General features: G+C 33.6%; 1 protein-coding gene and 1 non-coding gene across 2 annotated transcripts; one reads left to right on the top strand and one right to left on the bottom strand.

The window, feature by feature from the left end:
- The first annotated feature begins 4,987 nt into the window (after positions 1 to 4,987).
- On the top strand, positions 4,988 to 5,059 carry Trnae-cuc. The gene has a single exon. It is a non-coding gene; the product is annotated as a tRNA-Glu (tRNA).
- A 6,104-nt stretch (positions 5,060 to 11,163) lies between these two features.
- On the bottom strand, positions 11,164 to 20,327 carry LOC120629922. The gene is made up of 13 exons (XM_039899005.1): positions 20,148 to 20,327; positions 19,037 to 19,170; positions 17,999 to 18,113; positions 17,379 to 17,591; positions 16,713 to 16,949; positions 16,169 to 16,354; positions 15,563 to 16,081; positions 14,396 to 14,491; positions 13,719 to 13,856; positions 12,615 to 12,735; positions 11,661 to 11,788; positions 11,405 to 11,456; positions 11,164 to 11,316 (listed from the first exon to the last, which is right to left on the bottom strand). The coding sequence occupies exons 1-13, from the start codon at positions 20,325 to 20,327 to the stop codon at positions 11,192 to 11,194; spliced, it is 2,244 nt and encodes a 747-aa protein (XP_039754939.1). The 3' UTR covers positions 11,164 to 11,191.
- Positions 20,328 to 20,750: the final 423 nt, after the last annotated feature.

Raw genomic sequence — 20,750 nt, forward strand, 5'->3', positions numbered from 1 at the left:
TCATCTGGACTGGGCGGCTATCGCAGCTGTTGACTCAGTTGACCGCAAAATTGAGATATTTAATTCCCTGATAACGCAACTCTACGATACGCATGCTCCGTTAAGACCAATCAAGCTGAAACATCTACCGGCGCCTTGGTTATCAGAAGAGATAAAAATTTTAATGGACAAAAAGATTGCGGCGAAATATAAATACAAAACAAATAATACTGACGCTAACCGGGAAAAATATCATAAAGCACGGAATCGCTGTAATACATTGTGTAGGGATGCTCAACGACGCCATATTCATAAGTCTGTTGAAAGTGGTGACACTGTTAAAACCTGGAAGTTTCTTGAGTCTCTTGGAGTTGGTAAATCATCTCATAGATCTTCTATTAACGTTGATATCGAACTCCTAAATAAACATTTTTCTACTTCTGATACAATTAATAGTTCCGATAAAGAACGTACTCTTAGTATTCTTTCTTCCCACTCAACTCCTAACTTTTTACCAATTACCTTCGAGTCTTTTACTGAATGTGATGTTAAGAAGAGCATAATATCCATTGCATCGAATGCTGTTGGTGTAGATAGCATTACCCGTAATATGATCATTCCAATTCTTGACGTTGTTTCCCCTATTCTAACCCATATCTTAAACTCTTCCATTCTCTGTAGCAAATTCCCTGAAGAATGGAAGTTTGCTCAGATTATTCCTCTACCTAAAAAAAACAACCCTTCATCGTTTTCTGATTTTCGCCCCATTTCTATATTACCATTTCTCTCAAAAGTTCTTGAAAAACTCGTATCTCAACAACTTAGTCTCTTTCTTAATAAGAATAACCTTCTCAGTTCTTTGCAATCTGGCTTTCGTCCTGGTCATAGTACGGCTACTGCTCTTGCTAAAGTAACTGATGATATTCGATGGGCGATGGATAACAAGCAGCTAACAATTCTTATTCTGCTTGACTTTAGCAATGCCTTTAATACAGTTGACTTTGACATCTTGCTTAGTCTTTTACGCTCTATTAACATATCTCCATCAGTAATAGACTGGTTTCGGAGTTACCTCAATGGCCGTCGACAGCGCATTCAGATTGACGAGTCCTTTTCGTCTTGGTGTGATGTAGCGGCTGGGGTACCTCAGGGTGGCGTGTTATCTCCTTTACTTTTTTCTATTTTCATTAACTCTATTACTCAAAACATCTCTTCTCTCTATCACATGTATGCAGATGATATCCAAATATATCGCTCATCTACCCTTCAAAATCTTGGTTCTGCTATTGCAGCTATAAATAATGATATGGCTGCAATTTCTGAGTGGAGCAGGCAATATGGGCTAAAGGTCAATCCCGCAAAATCAAAAGCTATCGTTATTGGTAGCTCAGGAATGATCGCGAGGGTTGATTGGCTGAGCATTCCTTCTGTTATTTATAATGGCATCGCTATTCCTTTTTGTGACTCTGTGAAAGATCTTGGTGTACACCTCGACCGGGAATTGTCATGGACAGTGCATGTCAAAGAGCTGAGTCAGAAAGTGTTTGTGGCGATGAGCTCGTTGCGAAGGCTGCAATCATTTCTTCCAATTCCGACCAAAGTTATGCTAGCACATTCTCTTTTTCTATCTATTCTCGATTATGCGGATGCAAGCTTTCTTAATCTGACCGAGGATCAGCTTAATAAACTTGAGCGTCTTCAAAATCTGGCTATTCGGTTCATATTTGGCCTTCGCAAATATGACCATGTTTCCGTATTTTGACAAAAACTCAAGTGGCTTCCTATTCGTCGTCGCCGGGATATGCATGTACTTTCTCTTCTGTACTGTGTGTTATTTCATCTAAATACTCCCTCGTATTTAAAAGAGAAGTTCACTTTTCTTGGTGAGCAATCTGGTGTAAGATCGTGCCGTGCGCTGACGCTGTGTATGCCTTATCATAAGACAAAATTTTATAAGCGTTCGTTTAGCGTACGAGCTGTGGAATTGTGGAATGCGCTTCCATTGAGCATACGACGATCCAAATCACTAGCGATATTTAAAAGAGCAGTTAAGGCCCATTATATTGTTAACGACTTTTAATAGTATGTATATATGTACTTACTCATTTATTGTATGTTAAAGTATTTAATTATGTAAGTGTTGTTATTATATATATTAGTTTATTTTTATATTTATTTATTTATTATATTATTTACTTTTTATCTATTTGTGCACACTAGTTTATGTATTGGCATGTAGTTATTTGCATGTATGTATTTTAATATTTGTACCACCAGCAGTCTATTCTCCTCTTCTTTTTTTTTCCTAATTCTAAGGTTGCCTGGCAGAGATCGCTATTAAGCGATAAGGCCGCCTTTTGTATTACTACTTCTTTCGATGTTTCTGTTTTTGTTATATTTTAAATGTTGTGGTATACAAATAAAGAGTTTAATAATAAAGCAAGTGGTATTTTAATTATTTAAAACGCACATAACTTAGAAAACTCTAACTTTTCTATTATGTACGTGCACTTTATACATGCACAAAAGCACTGCCTACCCTAAAATTTTTGTATAACTCATAAAAGCGGAGGATTTTTCCATTTTATGGCACCTTCCTTCTTTATGCATACCCTTGTCAAAAACCCTCTGCACGCCACTGGGTGCATGCTGGGATTCGAACTAAGCACCCCGAAAGTGAAGTTGAGCTCCTACCCACTGGGCCATGACCGCTTCTTAAATAAGTAACAGGCGAACTTAAATAAGAAACGCCTGTTACTTATTTAGGCATTGACTTATTGGTCGTTATTGAAAACGGGTATAACGATGACAATGATTAAGAAGTGTCATAACTTAAAAACTTTAGACTAGGAGCACAGGTATTCAAGGAGATATTTCATAGAGATATAAATACAGAAGTTTCGAACAGATCCTTAATGCGCGGCAATTAGGATTCAAGACACGACCGACCACACATGCAACTGCAAGCAAAGTTTAACCATTTTGCTATCTCGTGTTTCGTATATTATACGTGCTGGCGAATTTCTGCTGCGGCACGCTGCGTCTCGCATTGTGAAACATCTGACTTATAGCTAGCTATTTTAATCATAATTTTATTCAGAAGTAGAGGACCCTCGCGACTGCGTATGAGTCAATCTGATGCTAACATAATCATCGTGGCTAGCTATGTGCCTACTATTATTTTACGTGGTATACTGTGCATTCATCCATCATCACAAACTTTCGCATTTATAATCTTAGTAGGATGGTATGCTGTCCCATATTCCTTACGTCTTGCTTTTTGTGAAGAGTTACCTATGTCCATTATCTCCGACAATATCAGATCTTAATTTAAATAAGACAAAACATGTTTGATAGTATACACTTTCAAATAAAAAAAGGAATTATTAAAATTAATTCAAATTTAACAGAGCTATGAAGTAAAATTGACAAAATCCTATCCCATTTCCCGGGGGAAACTTATTGTTTATCGGGATAAAAAGTGTCCTATATTTTGACTCGGAATATCAGCTACCACTGTACCAAATTTTATTTCAATCCGTTCAGAAGTTTTCACGTGATGACAGATAGACAGAAAGTCAGACAGACAGACAGACAAAAATGAAATAAAAATATGTATCAAATATATAGCATCCTCCGGTCAAAATTTTCAAAATATATTAAATGTACAGAAATCTTCCAGTTACAGTTTTATTATAAGAATAGATATCCATTTAGATTACCTTGAAACCGTTGGTTTATTTGTTTGTTAATAACTGGAACCCTGGAGACGGGCTTAAGATATACAATATATATAAGAAGTCCTTTTTACCGATATAGTGCCCGACTCTGACCGAGCATTTAAATAAATTATCTCGGTTATACGGTACGGCATAGGAATAAAAAAAACTTTAATTTTCAAATATGAATTATATTTGTAAATTTAATGTTTTATGTACATAAAAACATTTCTAAATTTAAGAAAAAATGTGACCACAATAAATTGAACATTAGGATTAGGTAAGAATTAACTTTTAGTGCAATATACTAGATAACATAAAATTCATACTTCGTTTAAAGGAAATTGTATACAATTCTACAATAAATTACCCGTTAACATCTATCTATTAAAAATTTGAAAGTTTCTATTAAACGTAAGCTTATAGAAAAGTCCTGTTACCTATAGGAATTATAATGGACTACATAATCGATATAAAAGCTTGGGTGTGAATTATTGCTCTTCTAATAATTTTAATGTGAGACGGTGATAACAAAAAAAACACCCAGCTAAGTTTGTTTTGGGCCTCTTCTTAGACCAGGACGCGTTTGGAGTCCTCGTAGTTTTTAGTTTACGAATATGGTTATAGCCATCATCTCACTTGCGTGTATTTCTCATATACTGTACGCATCAAAAGTGCCACCTGGGGGCGGGCCTACTTGAATAAAGAAAGTTTTATATTGACTTTCGGCTTTGACTATTTATTATACCTATTAAGTTCTCCACCAGAGTAACATATTAGATCAATGTTATCCACAGCTGACAAAATATAATAGGTAATTCTGGAATATTTTTCCGACTAAGTGGTAGTCCATCATACATGCCAACATGCGTAAAATAGTAGGTATTCGTTAAAATTGTTGGCTGTACCTACACGATTAAGAATAAAATTCTCGACAGAAAAAAATTACTAAGTTTCCTATAAAACCAGTAAGTAAGATACTCCAAGCGACTTATTAGTATTTTGGGATGAAATAAAAAAAAAACAAATTATTTAAATGTAGTAGGGATTATTTTGGCAAATAATGTAACTAAAAATTACAAATAAAAAAAGTGGAAACGCAAAAGTGCTCGGGGCCATCTTACGACTAGGCAGTTGGCGATCGACATCACAGCCTTATAATAATTATTTTAAGTATTTAAAAACACATCAGACGGCACCAACTACTAACCAACACAGTAGGAGTTGATTCGTTATTTGAAAATCAATATATTACGAATTGATAAGAAATTTTCCGACGCCTTGACATGTCCGGTATGGTCTAGTGGCTAGGATACTTGGCTCTCACCCAAGAGGCTCGGGTTCGATTCCCGGTACCGGAATCCTTTTTTCCATTTTTTTATTTCTTACTTCAGAAACAATATCAAATGTCCATTTTTTATTTCTTACTTCAAAAACAATATCAAATGTAACGTCAATAATTCTTGTATTTTTACATGTGAACATTTTGTGTTTTACGCATATTTTGAGAACTCCCAGAGCATGCAGGTTTGCTCACAATATTTTCCTTTACCGACACAGCAAACCTTATTAAATTGCTTAAATTAAACAAGCATGTCTCTCCGAAAAGGTAGGTTATTAAAATCAGAACATTATATCACTATCACAGTGAGATACGTTACTAAAATTTACAAATAAATCGTCAATTTGTGCTAGTTTGCCAACTATAGTAACAAAGAACTGTGGAACAGATCTTTCTCATATAAATTGTCGTCTAGACGGAGAGATAAAAAATCCTTATTTTATTCAATTGGCTGCGAGGGTGTTTTTTTTTTCACGGAACTTTCCATTTGTTGGGAAAGTAGAAACACAAGTAGCAATTTTTCATTTTTATCTAACTAGAATTATAGCTTGGGAGCTGTTATAGTGTAAAAAAGCTGTCCTCTCGTGCTTCTTTCGCGTTTTGTTATGGTTTTTTTCAAATCCAGTGAGAACCGCTTATTTTCCAAAAAGTAGCCTATTTCAACGAAGTCACGTTGATCGGTTGCTTAGTTACGACGCTAAGGAAGGACTAACAAACAAAAAGAGGGGTTCTAATTAAGCCAAAAAGATGGACATGCCGTGAATGAATAAAATGAATGGATGAAATACACTTTATTGCACACCAAATTAAAAAAAAGCAAGAATTAAAATAAAATACACAATTAAAGGAGTAAAGGTACAATAAGCCTTGGTTTATTTTGGGACTTCTATCCAATGCGGATATGCCAGCCCTAAAACTTAATGATGACAATAATACCTACTATAAGAGAAATGTAACAGGTACAATCTGTTATTGCTGCCTACGAAAAAATATCTCAACAACTGACCTGAAACCTTTTGTGGTCGGTTGAGAGAGAATGCTCGTTAGAGCACCTACGTCGAATCTGTTGATGTTGTACCTCCGCATAACGTCTAGTCGCTCCAAATTGTATCTGCTACATCTCACCAGTACATGCTGTACATCATCTATCGTACCGCAAATATCACAGTTGGCAAAATGAGCTTTCTTCATTAGAAATGCGAACTTATTAGATGGAATCTGAAGTAACTTTACCGAGAAATAGAAGAAGATAATAGAATAGCATTTGCTTTTTTCCACTATTTTTTTTTTGTTTTCTGTCCCGGCCCTGCTTTCAAGTTGTATTTGTATTACGAACTGCATCAAATGCAAACCAGAAATAAATAAGTTCCATCTCTTAGAACTAGCCATAAACTACTACTTAATTAATTAAGCTCAATTAAGTAACACATCAAAATAATCTTATTACCTACTGCGGATGCACAGGCACATTGTATTAATTAATTGGTGCTAAAAACGATATTACGTTGGATCCTGACATTAGTGTACTAAACCGAAATATAATAAAATAGAAAGGATTCCGCGTACTTTTTTCGAACAACAAAAATACGACGAAGACTGTGTTTCGTAGTAGTTTATGAGAGTTCTAAGAGATGGCGTTGACTTATCGGTGTCAACAAATTAGGTATATTTGTGAGCAGGTCCATAGCTGTTTTCTGACATCTAAAACTTAGGAACTTGGGAAATGGACGGTGTTAGCCCCCCTGCCTCGATATAGTTCTCCTATCATACGAGCTGTGCCAAGCAGTGGAAGTTATATTTGCATATTTAATAAAGTGGTCCTAGATTCGATTACTAAGTTGGATATATATACATAACTTATAAAAATAATAATTATTTTCCACATAATCTCAGCCAAAGCTGCCAAATTATTTGTTGATTAGGCATCAACCAAATAGGCGGACCGCGTAAAACTCTCACAAAGCGTCGCCGCACGCGTTGGCGACTCTCACCCCATTAATGAGCAAGTACCACCACTTGCAAAAATGCCAACATGGAACTTGCATTAGCGCTGTAGTATTGATTTTTGCAAGTTGGCAATTAGCACACCAAAAGCACGGGCAGGAGAGAAAGATTATATCCCCTTACAAGGGATATAATTTATCTGTCCACCTAGGACTAGAACATGGAATAGGAAAACTTTACCCCTGCTTACACATATATTATTTGGATATTATTTCCACTTGTGCGCCAGTACTCAGATAATTGATAAAGCTGTGGGAGACGATACATTTTCATACTTTCCCCGGGGATATAATTGTCTCCTGCCCATGCTAGCCGTGCAGGAGTACTCAGGAGACGACAAAAAGCTTATACCGGATTGTATCAAATTTAAATAAAGAAAATGTTTGCCAGTAAAGTAAGTAGGCGGTGCTGTTTTAATTCGTGGTTAAATTTCGAACGATGGAATAAGTAGACGTAGGAAGAGAATATGACAGTAGGCGGCCAGAGACCCCGAAAACGAGATGCTTAATGAAATGATGTCGATGATAACAGTAGTATTGATGTCACCTATATGTATATAAAATGACCTCGAAAACGAAGGTTTTTTACATAGAACACTGGTTTAGACGTCAGCTAGTTACGATTATAATTGGCAAAGGAATTCGAGAAAGCGAGTGTTGCTGTTGATGTCAGCTACTATTGGTTAATACAAATTCCATTCGTGATAGCTACTTAGTTAAATGCCGGTCATGCAACCAAATACACAACGACCACAATTAAACTAAGAAATTAAATTCTTAAATGAAATATACTTATAGGTAATTCAAACAAAAGTATTAAAGTACCAAAGCCCAGTAAGGAAAAAATCAAGGAATACACATTAATTTTATTCTTAAAAACAACGCACAATATTTGTTGTGACAAGAACATTTTTTTTTTCAATGAATACGACCATAAACCATGATGAGTTATCAAACAACAATTTACTTTAGTGAATAAGCGTTGAGAAACGGTGGCAATTGTGGCGGTAGCAACTCAACAGAATCCCATGCATCAATGTTTCCTTTATTTCTTATTACAGTACTATTTTCTACTGGTTTTTTATTATCATATATGTCTATTCGCTGGCATAGGCCAGATATTTCCAAAATTTCATTAGAAAATCCCGTATATCTACCAATGTGATAGGGACATGTCGGCACTGCGTTGTAATTCTCATCTATAGGAATGTTTTCTATTACAGGATAAAATCCGCAAGGCTTAATAACTATATGTGGTGAATTCTCTATCACTTCCTCTTTACTGTTCGAGTTAGAATCTTCATTAAACAGTGTATTGCTGTCATATACTTCGATGTTAGAAAATATTTCAGCATTTTCTTTTATCGATATATTTGATTCATAACCTCCGCAGATGCATTTGCTTTCATCACACGAATTTTCTTTGCATTCTCGATGACAAGTAGTTGTAGTCGCTTTGGTCATAACAGTTTTGGTTGTATCAAAATGTTTTGGCCATTTGGATTCATTTTTTATGTTTAGACTTTTAGAGGTGATAGTGTTTGATGATATTCCTTGTTCCGTTTCTTTTTTTTTGAATACGACATAGATTTTACCCGACTGCGTTATTTTTAATGATTCGCATTGATTTTTATGATCAGTATTTAAACTTACAATTATATTACCAGAATCCGTTCGTTTTATAGGAATAAGTCCTTTGGACGAACTACTTATAGTTTTTTTCAAACTGCTAATAAAAGCATTCTTGGATTCTTTATCAAGTACTACGGTGTACTGGCCTGAACTAGTTTTTTTCAAAACGGCCTCAGATGCGATAAGATTTTGATTATATTGAATATCAAATTTAACTCGCCCATATACATTAGAGTCACTGCTGGATTTTGTAGCTATAATTCGAGACTTTTTAAAGTTTCCCTTGTGAAATTCTCTACTAGCATATGAAGGTTTGTTCCAAAGACTATTCAAAGTTTGAGGAGATAAAACAGACCCGATATTTTTGCTGATTGTTTCATTTGCTGTATTATCTTTTCTTACAATAACTTTTATATTTCCTGAATTTGATTTAATTAATAGAGCTCTTTGACTCTCTGAATGGTCTTGAACTTCACTGTTTATATTTATGAGGAAATGCCCTGAATCAGTCTTTACCAAATAAATGTAACCATCTTCATTTTTGGTATGTTGTTCGTTTATGGTTTGCATATACCATTTTTCAAATTCTTTATCCAAAATTAATTCATAAACTCCAAAATCTGTTTGTCTTATTGCAAACAATTCGTAATCCATATCATTAGTACCCTTAACTTTGACTTCAAACAACTGGTTATTTTTTGTTTTGCATTCCCTACTCTTCTCAATGATAGTATCGACAACATATTTTGTTGAATTCTTTTGTTCACTGTCCTTAATAAAAGACTGGTCACGTATTTTAGTATCCACTTTGGTTTGTAGTTCCACAAAGTTTGGCAAACACTTTTTGGTAACTTTTTTATCAAACTCTAAAAGTATATTACCAGATGATGTTTTTTTCGCTAAAACTTTGTTCTTGATATTAGATATGCTATCTTGTTTATGTAAACTTACTAAAAGATCTCCTGAGATAGTTTTGTTTAATTCTACAAATAAATTAGTATTATCTTGGATTTTTTTATCAATCATTCTTATATATTTCTGATCTAGGACCACTTTCAAATCTCCTGAAGAAGTCTTGGTAACAATAGGAGATACATCCTCCATTTCATTGTTATCATTATGCACAATTGCCATCAGCTGGTTTTCACTTAAATTGCTTAGACTTTCTTGAACTGGGGCATCATCAATGTTAATTTTATCAACATCTTCACTTTCTTTTTGTTTTGCACATGATTCCTTATTACATGGTTTAAGCATTTCTACTTTCATTTGTTTTGAATCTGTAATTTAATGAAGTAAATTTGTCATTCTGGTAACACGAAACTTTTCTATCATAATAACAAGTAACAAAATATGGGAGTACAAAAGAATTTAAAGTAAATATGTGACGCTTTAAAATAGTATCGTTCACACCGAGAATACCAAGAGCATTTGGAACAAATATCATATTATAATCAATTTATACTAATATGATTAATCTAAATTGCATAATCTAATTGAGTCTCTCTCGAGAATAATAAACCATCTTCATTATATAAATATTCTTCACACGAATGTCTTTTACCTGTACTTAATATAATTAAAGTTTATCATTTTTAACCATCATAGTGTTGATATACATACATTTTAAAAATCAATTAATAAAAAACAATTTAACTTAATGTGATCATGAGTCCCCATTTCAGTTTATTTAGTCTATGTCCTGTTGTCGCCATGTGCATGGTTTTCATAAAGTGTTCTATTGTTTTTTTCGTTTCACCACGATACGAAGTTACTTAGTCATCGCACTGAATTCTCGGATAAATGATAGTAGTGTTATATATTCCTTACTATCATCACTTTCTTCTTTAGTTAAAATTGCTATTATATTCATATGAGTGATTTTATCGTTAATTTTTTTTTTTATATTCAGTATGTCACAACGTTGGCCCACCGTATTTCTATTCAGATCTTTGTCTTTCCAAACTTCATTCTCACATGATAATAATTTTAGGAATAGAGTTGTTGTTTTATTTGCGTTTTTTTTTCTAATACCACCATTGTTTACCTTATAACTTGTCCCTTTATTTATAATATTAATATTAACAATAGTTATATTCTTTTTTTTAAAAGTGATATTTAATTTCTTCTGTTCTTAAATAGGTATTTTTTATAAGTTCATAGCATATAAATAAAGAATTTCTGGAAGGATGGTTTAAAAGATTGAAGGATGGGGAAGTTTTTATTTGTGATATGCACACGAGGTGCAATGCATGACGCACTCGAATGTTTTACCTTCCATTTTTTACTTTCTTATAACCTCTTTGTTTATGGAAGTAACCTAAGATAAACCTATGATTTTTTATTTTAATGAAATGAATATATGTTAAAGCGAAAAATTTTTATTAAAATAAAACTACTATAACGTTTTTTGTTTTATTTTAATAATCAGGTAAAATATCAAAATAAACATGTTTAACATTTTGGTTACAAAAGAATTAGTCAATAGTCAGTATACTATACAACAATCCTTAAATTTAAGATTTTACATCAAAAGATTCAGAGTTTAACGTAGTATAACTTACTTTCTCAATCGGGGTTATTTCGGTATATCTTCCCATGACTTCCTCAATAATACGCTCACGAGGGTGACCTCTTACATCTAAAATAATATTTTGATATCACAAAACATCATGTCATTTTTTAACTTGTACTCCCATATTAACTACGATGACAAATTGTTTTCTTACCTTTAGGACAGTCGCAGGGTACTTTAGTCATGGCACTGCAGTTGCAGGTAACCTGAATTAAGGCAATAGTTTTGTTACTGATTCATTAATTTAATTTATATAACAAAGCAATACATAAGGAAGAAAAAATCAAAGCCTCTATTAAAATGTAGCTATAATTGAAGAATAGATATGAACAAATCTGTTTTTGAAATGAATATAAAGACGAGGCAGCCAAGAGATTAAAATATTGTAAGTTGATATATAAAATATACACCTGATCATCTAATATAGATGTAGTTGGTGAAATCGAAGACTGCCCAATTAAGGTCCTCGCAGAAGATAGTTTTTCAGGCCCAAGGACGCATTGAGCAGCTCGCATGTTTTTAAACTGGCATGTTGGACCTAAACGTCGAGAAAAATTCGTTAAACCAAATTGGTACTACAATAAACTGTAAACTAATGGGAATAACTCAAAATATATGCTACTTTTAACCTAACAAATATAGATTATTATGAAGAATATTAATGTTCAAGCGTGGATATAAGTAAGAAGCGTGTGGCAAAAACATAATATTATAACCCTCGCACTGGGCGAGCGTGTTGGACTACGGCCTTAACCACATCTCATTGTAGAAGTAGACCTGTACCCTTTAGTGGGCCGGTAATGAGTTGATATGATTAGTCGGTTGATATGTTGATCATACCGTTGCACAAAACGAAGTTTTACAAGCATTCGTTCACTGCCAAAGCTACTGAATTTTCGACTATCCTGTGTTTAATGGCAGTCCATTGAATACAAGACAGTCGAGGACACTAGGCATATTTAAAAGCTCATAATCTCGCTCAATAAAGACGAGTATTATTTATTTATCTACTCTAAATCATATTTAAGTTTTATGGTATGTTAAATATTGTATTAGTATATTAATTTTTATATTTATCAATAGTTGTATTTGTGTAGTCTAGTCTGGTTTATGTATTAGTATGTAGCTGTTTGTATTTATTTTTTAAACAGTGTACCCCACATTTTTGTATTTATTTTTGGTTTTCCTAATACTAAGGTTGCCTGGCAGAGATTGCTACTTATCATTAAGGCGGCCTCTTGTATCCTACTACATCCTTGCAGTGTTTGGTTTTTTGTTTTTGTTTTTCTGAATGATGAAGGGACAGATAAAGAGTATAAATAAATAATAACAAGAGACTGAAGAGAGAGAGTAAATAAGTATACCTTCGCAAGGGCTTGGTCGCCAAGCTGCTACCTCACTTCCAACAGCGTTTGGCACTCCCTGCATGCCACAATCTGGACCACATGGCGTCGAATCTTTATGTGGGCATATGATCACTTCACCCTGAGTGTTATATAGTAATTGAAAAACAAGACTGTTTAAAATATAGTAGGTATATCAAATGAAATAATCATCAAGCAAAGGTTCTCATAAGACAATGAAAGAATTGAAGATTTTTAGCACCGTTAGAAAAAATATGTTATTATATAAAGGCCTTTCAAATAAATCTTGAAATAGCTGATATTCAGTGTTTTATCTCGCTCTGAAATTTGAGAAAGATGATCACCTTTTTCAAATGTCAGAGCGGTGTAACATATTTGACCAAACTCTGCATAGCATATTTTACACGCTAGAGCACGATTATTTGTAAGTCTTTCGTCGGTATTATTAATTTTATATCAGTATAAATGCTGGAATCGCGTGAATTTATTATCGGATTGCTCTACGCCGCGTTGTGCAAACATGCTTTCATAATTACCAAGATTCGTGGCTATGGGCTCAAATAATTATTTTCGTTAGTCTAGTCGTTATTTTCTATTATTATTATTTCTATGATGATGATGCTATTATTATTACAAAATAATATTACTAATTAAATATTATAATGCTTGTAAATTCTAAGTCAATTTTATGAGATGGTCCACTTCATAAATTCATAATCAGATCAAATCCTAAAAGCTTTCACGGAATTAACGAAACTAGTTTATTTTTTAGTTACAATTACTACAGTAAGATATTTTACAAAAGTTCCGTCAAACTGTAGAACAGTTGTTTGACAGATTATTATGTAGAGGTCAACTATAAGCACAATGTAAGCATATTTCTTTACAATTTGTGTATAGTTAGCAGAATCATGAATGGGCACAGTATAAACCTTTCAACTTAATTTGGTATTTGACTAGAAATGACCAATTGGGGACAATACGATTTACTATGAACAATTCTAATTATAATACAATGCAAACTATGAATTTAAAATTTGTGTAGAATCAACCTAATTTACACAATACTCATGAAATGAAAAGATAATTAGCTTCAATGCTTACTGTATCTTCTGGATCTTGTTGTGGTGGACAAGATGATAATTCAGCAAATGGTGGGGGTGCTCTCTTAGTACATATACACGCCTTAGAGCCCTTTGGACAGTTGCATTCGCTCGAACCACCCCAACGCTTGCAGGGCTCCTTAGAATCGCAAAACTTTATATTTTAATGTACATATTAAACGTAGAAAAAAATATCAGAAATGAGGAGATCCGTACAAGAACTAGAGTTACCGACATAGCTTAGCGAGTCGCGAAGCTGAAGTGACAATGGGCGGGGCACATAGCTCATAGAACCAATGGACGTTGGGGTCTTAAGGTGCTGGAATGGCGACCCCGCACCGGTAAACGCAGCGTAGGTCGGCCCCCAACGAGATGGACAGATGACATCAGGCGAGTCGCTGGGAGCCGCTGGAGGCAAGCGACCCAGGACCGTGTATTGTGGAACTCCCTATAAAAGACCTGTGTCCAGTTGTGGACGTCAATTGGTTGAGATGATGATGATGATGATGATCAAACGTAGTTAATATTTTAGGATTGGTGCTTTATATGGCCGGCTGAACTTATTAAAATCATCACCACGCTCGGTCTGTATATTATATACACTTCTATAAATAAACCGATTACAGTTCATTAAGTAATGGGTTGATATGATGATGATATTGTTGTTATTATGAATACCTTTTTAGGTTCAGTTCCTTTATCAGTTTTCTTGGGCTTCATTATTTTCACTTGTTTCAGGCAAAGCATCAGCTGGTTGTACGTTTCCGCATCCATCTATATAAACAATATTGAATAAATAAATAAATAAATATACTACGACAATACACACACCGCCATCTAGCCCCAAAGTAAGCGTAGCTTGTGTTCTAGGTATACCGTATACACAAGCTACGCTTACTACGCAAGATAACTGACGAATATTTTTATGAATAATATACATAAATACTTATAATATACATATAAACACACCCACACTGAAAAACATTCATGTTCATCACAGAAACATTTTTCAGTTGTGCGAATCGAACCCACGGCCTTAGACTCAGAAAGCAGGGTCGCTGCCCACTGCGCCAATCGGCAGTCAAATGTATTAAGTTAGTTGATAAATAATTATTAAATCCGAGTAATCTTTATCTTGGAAATATTTTTTTTTTCACAGTTGCTGCATAAGAAATCAATCGACTTACAAATCAGTCATCTAACCATTGGCGTGCACAGGGTAAGCAGATGATATGAAATGAAGAAAAACTCCAGTACGAGTTATAAATACTTAAGGGTAGGCTTTTTATAATTCTTACAATGTCTATCCTTGAGTTTTTTATAACTTGTGATGACACAAGAGTACAGTATTATCTACTCCAAATAAAAAAAGTCCAATTAAGTTTTTGCCGACTACCCGAGCTTTATTATTTATTATTATTTTATTATTTATTATGAGCTAAGGAAACCATAAAAACTGAATGTAATGAAATTCCGTATGTCCGAACATTTTCATTACTTTATCATTGGTCCCAGTACGTCCATCCAAAACAGAGTTCCAGCATGTTCAAAACTATTCGTTTAAACAAATTGTATTTATATGCCCTCTGAAATATTTTCTTAGAAACATCACTGTGCTTTCACACTCACCCCTTTTATCTTCACAACATGAAAAATTGTGAAGATAAAAGATGTTTAGATTTTTTTTATGTTTAATATTTATGGATCGCTGCTCAATTATTTACAAATGCCGGTCACAACAGATTTGAATGAAATTTGAAAAACATTTAAAACCTAGGAGCTATATCAGATGTTCCACTCGGAAAAAACACGTGCCCTGTGCTCGTATGAAATTATACTTTGTACCTCACATCTTGTCTTCACGGCACCACCAACTATTGTCAAATTTAAATTCTTCTTGACAGTAGTCAAAATAAAATCCTGTAATATTTTTCTCGTTTGTTCGTTTAATTTACCATTCCTACTTTTCTTTAGACAATTCATTACTTCTTCAGCCACAGCTTTCCCAGGTTTACTTTGGACTTGTCTTTCTAACGAGGTGTACATATTGTCAAATACATTATCCAAAAATTTCTGCTTTACTGTCATGCAAACGCAATCCATTGCGGGGTCGTGGTTACAATGGTCACCTTCATTCAAACAATTTCTTTCTTCAAGACATCTTGGACAATCGGTGCAAAACTTTCTAATATCAGACGTGTCAATACATTCGTGACAATGTGTGCACCTTACTTTGAATTCAGCTATTTCTTTTTTTAAAGATTTTATTTCTTCGTCAATGGATTCTTCCTTGCTTTTACACTTATCTTTACACTGATCACAGGTTTGAATAAGCAAATTTATTTCCAATAGCAAAGCCTCTTTCTGAAACATAATTTAAATATTATTTTTTTAAAGATTATTTCGTATTAGTTTCAAAACATTTATCTTTTATAATGATTACGAATATACCTCTGCTTTCAAATTCTCACTTTCAATTTTCTTTTGTAATAGTACTTTGCAGAGTTTCTGTAATTCTTCTCGGGCTTCTTTAATATATTTTGTACCTTCTTGTTCTTTTAAGAATTTACGTTTTTTTTCTTCGTTAAATCTTTTCTCTAGTTTCGTAACCTCAGCTGCAATACTTCTAATTTTAGCCTGCAAACAATGTATAACATGCAACCTAAAGTTCCGACGTTTTAATATGTTAAAAAAAACAAATAAAACTCAAATGTATGTGATTCTTTTCCGCTGACGTTTGAAGTATTAAACCTTAAACATTAAACTTTGCAATGCATATAAAGGATTATTTTTTAGAGCAAAAAAGACTTAACGGATTTCAAAAGAACATGTTCAGTCATAATATTCAAATACTTTTCACGGAGTTACATTCAACTTTTATCGCGGGAAACCGAAAATAAGAATATTATCTTCGTAGTTCAAAGAGCCGGACAGTATGTATCTTGGGATCACAACAGACTAGCACATAATCTAATAGCATATTATAGAAACTAACATCTGAAGCTTGCTTTTTGGTGCCAAAAGATTTTTTGGCTGATTCCAGATCACTCTTGTTACATTCAATATGTTTTTTAAAATTCGCTATCTCCAAATCGATACATTTTATGTCGCTCGTTTTTTCATTGATCTTATCCTTTATTTCTTGATAGCATTTATTTATATTATTCATTTGAAAATCTAGATCTTTTTTATTTTTCCGCCATTTCCCATTACTTTCTTCTACTTCTTTGAGCTAAAATTAATTATTATTAACTGAAATACTACTACCGCTAGCGAAGAGGATATAATTACTACAATATAACTTTTACCCACGAATTGGTACGCATTTTGCTTTACTTTGGAAAATGCAATGTATGCTTAGTAACCAAAAAATTAATTAAAGTCACTGAATAATTTATTTTCAAGCAGCAAGTCCGATCTTGCTAATAAGCTGCAAACACGCAACTTGTTCGGTTAGAAAGAGTCAGTTAACTAGTTCCTAACTGTGGCATACCGTGCTAATTCCAACAAAAAATGATGCACATAATATATGACACCACATGTTGAAATAGAAAATATTTAGAAATCAAGAAAAACCGAAGAATATTGGCATAGATTCTGCATTGCATTTCGTAGTAATTAAATTTTTGAATTAACATTTAAAGAAATGAAATATAAAAACCTGTTTTAATAAACCATTTTGCCTCTCTAATGATTCTGCAATTTTTGTCTTATAAGCCTCCTCCATACAGGACCACATACAATCGGCTTGCTTCATCAACTTTACACTTTCCTTCTCTCGTCCCTCCAAAATTTGTATCTGATCTTGCAACTGACTTTGCGTCTCTAGCAACTTCGTAATTTTTTCCTGACACTTCTTTTCGAATGATACAGCCTATTAGGAAATACATTATTTGAGATAAAGATGATATTGATTGGTACTGCCATCTATATTTCAATAATTTTATTTAAGAATTCATATTCAGTCTCAAATACAATATCATGATCACCATCATCATTAGGTCTATTACTAGACGAAGGTCTTTTATGGGGTTTTCACACGCTACTGTTTTGTGCTGCTTGTATTCAGCAGGGATATTATATTGAGATAAATAAACAACCGCATTTTTATGTTTTAATATTTCTTGATTTTGAAATTTTGTTTTGATAGCATGACTACAAAATCTTATTAATTATCATTATCATTTTAATGCTATTTCTGGGAAATGGATTTTAATCTGAAATAGTTATAAAACGGTGAAAGGAAAAACAACTGGTGCTTCAATAAAATTGTTTACTTACCTCATTTACATTACACAAAACTTTGTTCAGCGGTAAGTTATTTTGGCTTGGTGTTGCACTCGGTGTTGCAGATTTGGACGAAGACGTTTTATTACGCTGGTTTCCTTGGATCATACTACAATCAACATTTTTATGGAATTCAATTTTATTTTCAGAAAGCCTTTGATTTTTTATAAACTTCTAGCACTGGACAGTAATTTGACAGAGTTTTCTAAGCCTAGTACAACACAATAGTTCACAGTACAATTGGTGAATTTCGTATATGACAAGGTTGCTTGTAAGCTGTGAGCCCAGCTTTGATCACAAGATAGAAAAGAAAGATAATGATGATTAAAATCGTACCAAACCTCGTAGGTAGTTTTAAGTCTGAAGTGTCAAAAAACCAATATTAGGCGGCGGACCCGTTAGGCTAATAGTTTGCCACTCCCTTGTCTAGATGTTTTTTTTTTTAATGAAGTGTATTGACACAAGTAACAATACAATATACATGGTCTTCGAAATTAACTGCGTTTTGCTTGCGAAAGTACGGGCAAAAGATCCATACGATGGCAATAGGTTATTTTATGAAGAGACGGAAAAACTTTTAATTATTTTGAAATAAGTTCAATTGAAAGATTCTCTCACACACACGCACGCACACACACACACACATGCACATGCACACAAAATACATACACTCTTACACACACACTTGAAATCAAGATTAACATGTTGCATGTATCCCTTTTTTTGTATCTTATTTTATTTTAATTAATATTTTTAAATGTATTTAGATTTTTTGATAAATATCAAGTGAACAGTGGTAATTTTTTTAGTTTTGGAGGTTCTGTTACGCAGATTTATACTTTTACAGTGATCTTCGTTTCATTAATTAGTGGTTAAGATATGTTATTGTTCACAAACAAATAAAGAAATAAAATCCACTATGCAGCTAAGCGGCGGTTAGCCGAAAGTGAGACGTTAGTAATTTCTTTACCGCAGCCTAACAAAAACCTTTTAAGAGAGTTTTTTTAAGAAATTTTAGTTTGAATTTCTTACTTATTTTGATTACTTGGAGTTTCGTTTCTCTTACTATCCCTCCCACAGCAGCCTGACCTGTAGCAACTGACGTTTTGCAATCCGAATGTTCCACTGCAGACCCCTCTTGCTCTCATTCTTTGATGAACTGCTTGCTGTTAAGAATTGACGGCTATTCTTATCGTCTTCAATCTGTCTATTTATCTAGACTAATATTAAATTTAATGCAATTAAATTAATTAATTATTTAATTAATTGCTTGTTGGAATGCGCTATTATCTGGAACTAGCAATCGGATTTAAAAATTCTTTAGTTTATAGGCTTCGAGCGATCCGCCTCAGCCTCGCACGGGTGCAATACTACAACTGTATGTGATAAACTTTGGAGTGATTAATAATATTATGATTATGGCTACGGGCGGTCTGCCCGTAGCCCGTTGTCTGCTGCCAACCAAGCCGCTTTGCATCCGCTTTTTCATAAATCTCGTATATCTTCAAAGATATTCATCTTAGTGATATAGTCTAAAGTTCAATTTGAATCCTTATGAAATGCGCAACGTATCTAATGTATATAATTTGATAAGGAATAGAAACGTATTGTTTAAAATAGCTCGGTAAAATTATTTTTTTGTGATATGTTAAAGATTAAAATGTGGGTTATCCTAAGGAGATAAAAATTTACCACCGCGAATTTTTTTACCGAAATACAATTCTATAGAATCCATCTCGCGTTTGCAATGGAAACACACAAAAATATCCTAGATACGACATCACATTACAAAACTTTGAATAGCTGATCTTTTCTCTGCGATATATTTAAGTCCGATTCGTAGTTTAAAAGATCGAAGCATACAAACAGTGACTTTTTTACGCGTACTATGTAAAGATGCAGCATACCTTTATGAGCCGGGAAAAGGAAGTAATAGCGCCAAAAATGGTGTCAATCCATTTGGGGCAAAACAAAGTGAGAGCAGTTCTAAGCCTATCCAATGTTAATAATAGAGGTCGATGCTAATAACATTAAGTTTAAATTGTTATAATCCGTCAAATCCAGAAACTGACGAGCCTTAGTCGAACATGCCACTAGATGACACTAGCATGTCACTAGACCAATAAAACAAATCTTAACCCACCGTTAAATTAAACTCGGGATCTTCTTTGAGAATATCCCAGAAATGGCACATCAACTTTATGCCTGGCTCCTCGGTTGGGGCACACTCGTGTGAATTACTCGGTTGATAAGAGTTGAGCTCTTGGACCAATTCGTCCAAAGCTTTGTATCTTCGGCTCAGGCATGCTGGTACCTCACGCATTTTTCTAACAAGGTGAAAGCTATAAACTTTACTGGATAGGAAGGGATTAGGGTTTCTAGTTCATAATATCTAGAAGAATTTTTTTTAGTCTAACAATAAGATTAATAAAACTCAAATACTCTAATTGGCAACAAATCTAAGATACAATTATTTTTATGCCTAACTTGTATAGTTAGGTCTACCTAGCGTTTCAATATTTCGTGTTTAATAATTTCATCATGGTCTTAGATCAAACACTATTAGTTTTTATTCTTATTTTATTTTTTAAAATATTGGCATTGTAGTTTGACTTTGAATGATTGACGAGAATTGAAAAGATTTTGGTAGCATTTTGGATTCTCGTCAAGAAGTCATTTGAGAATTTTAAATAGCCAGCTATTCAAAGAGCACTAATGTTTTGCAACCTCTTTGATTCTTTTTTCT

Source organism: Pararge aegeria, chromosome 15 (assembly GCF_905163445.1).
Source record: "Pararge aegeria chromosome 15, ilParAegt1.1, whole genome shotgun sequence".
Classification (NCBI taxonomy): domain Eukaryota; kingdom Metazoa; phylum Arthropoda; class Insecta; order Lepidoptera; family Nymphalidae; genus Pararge; species Pararge aegeria.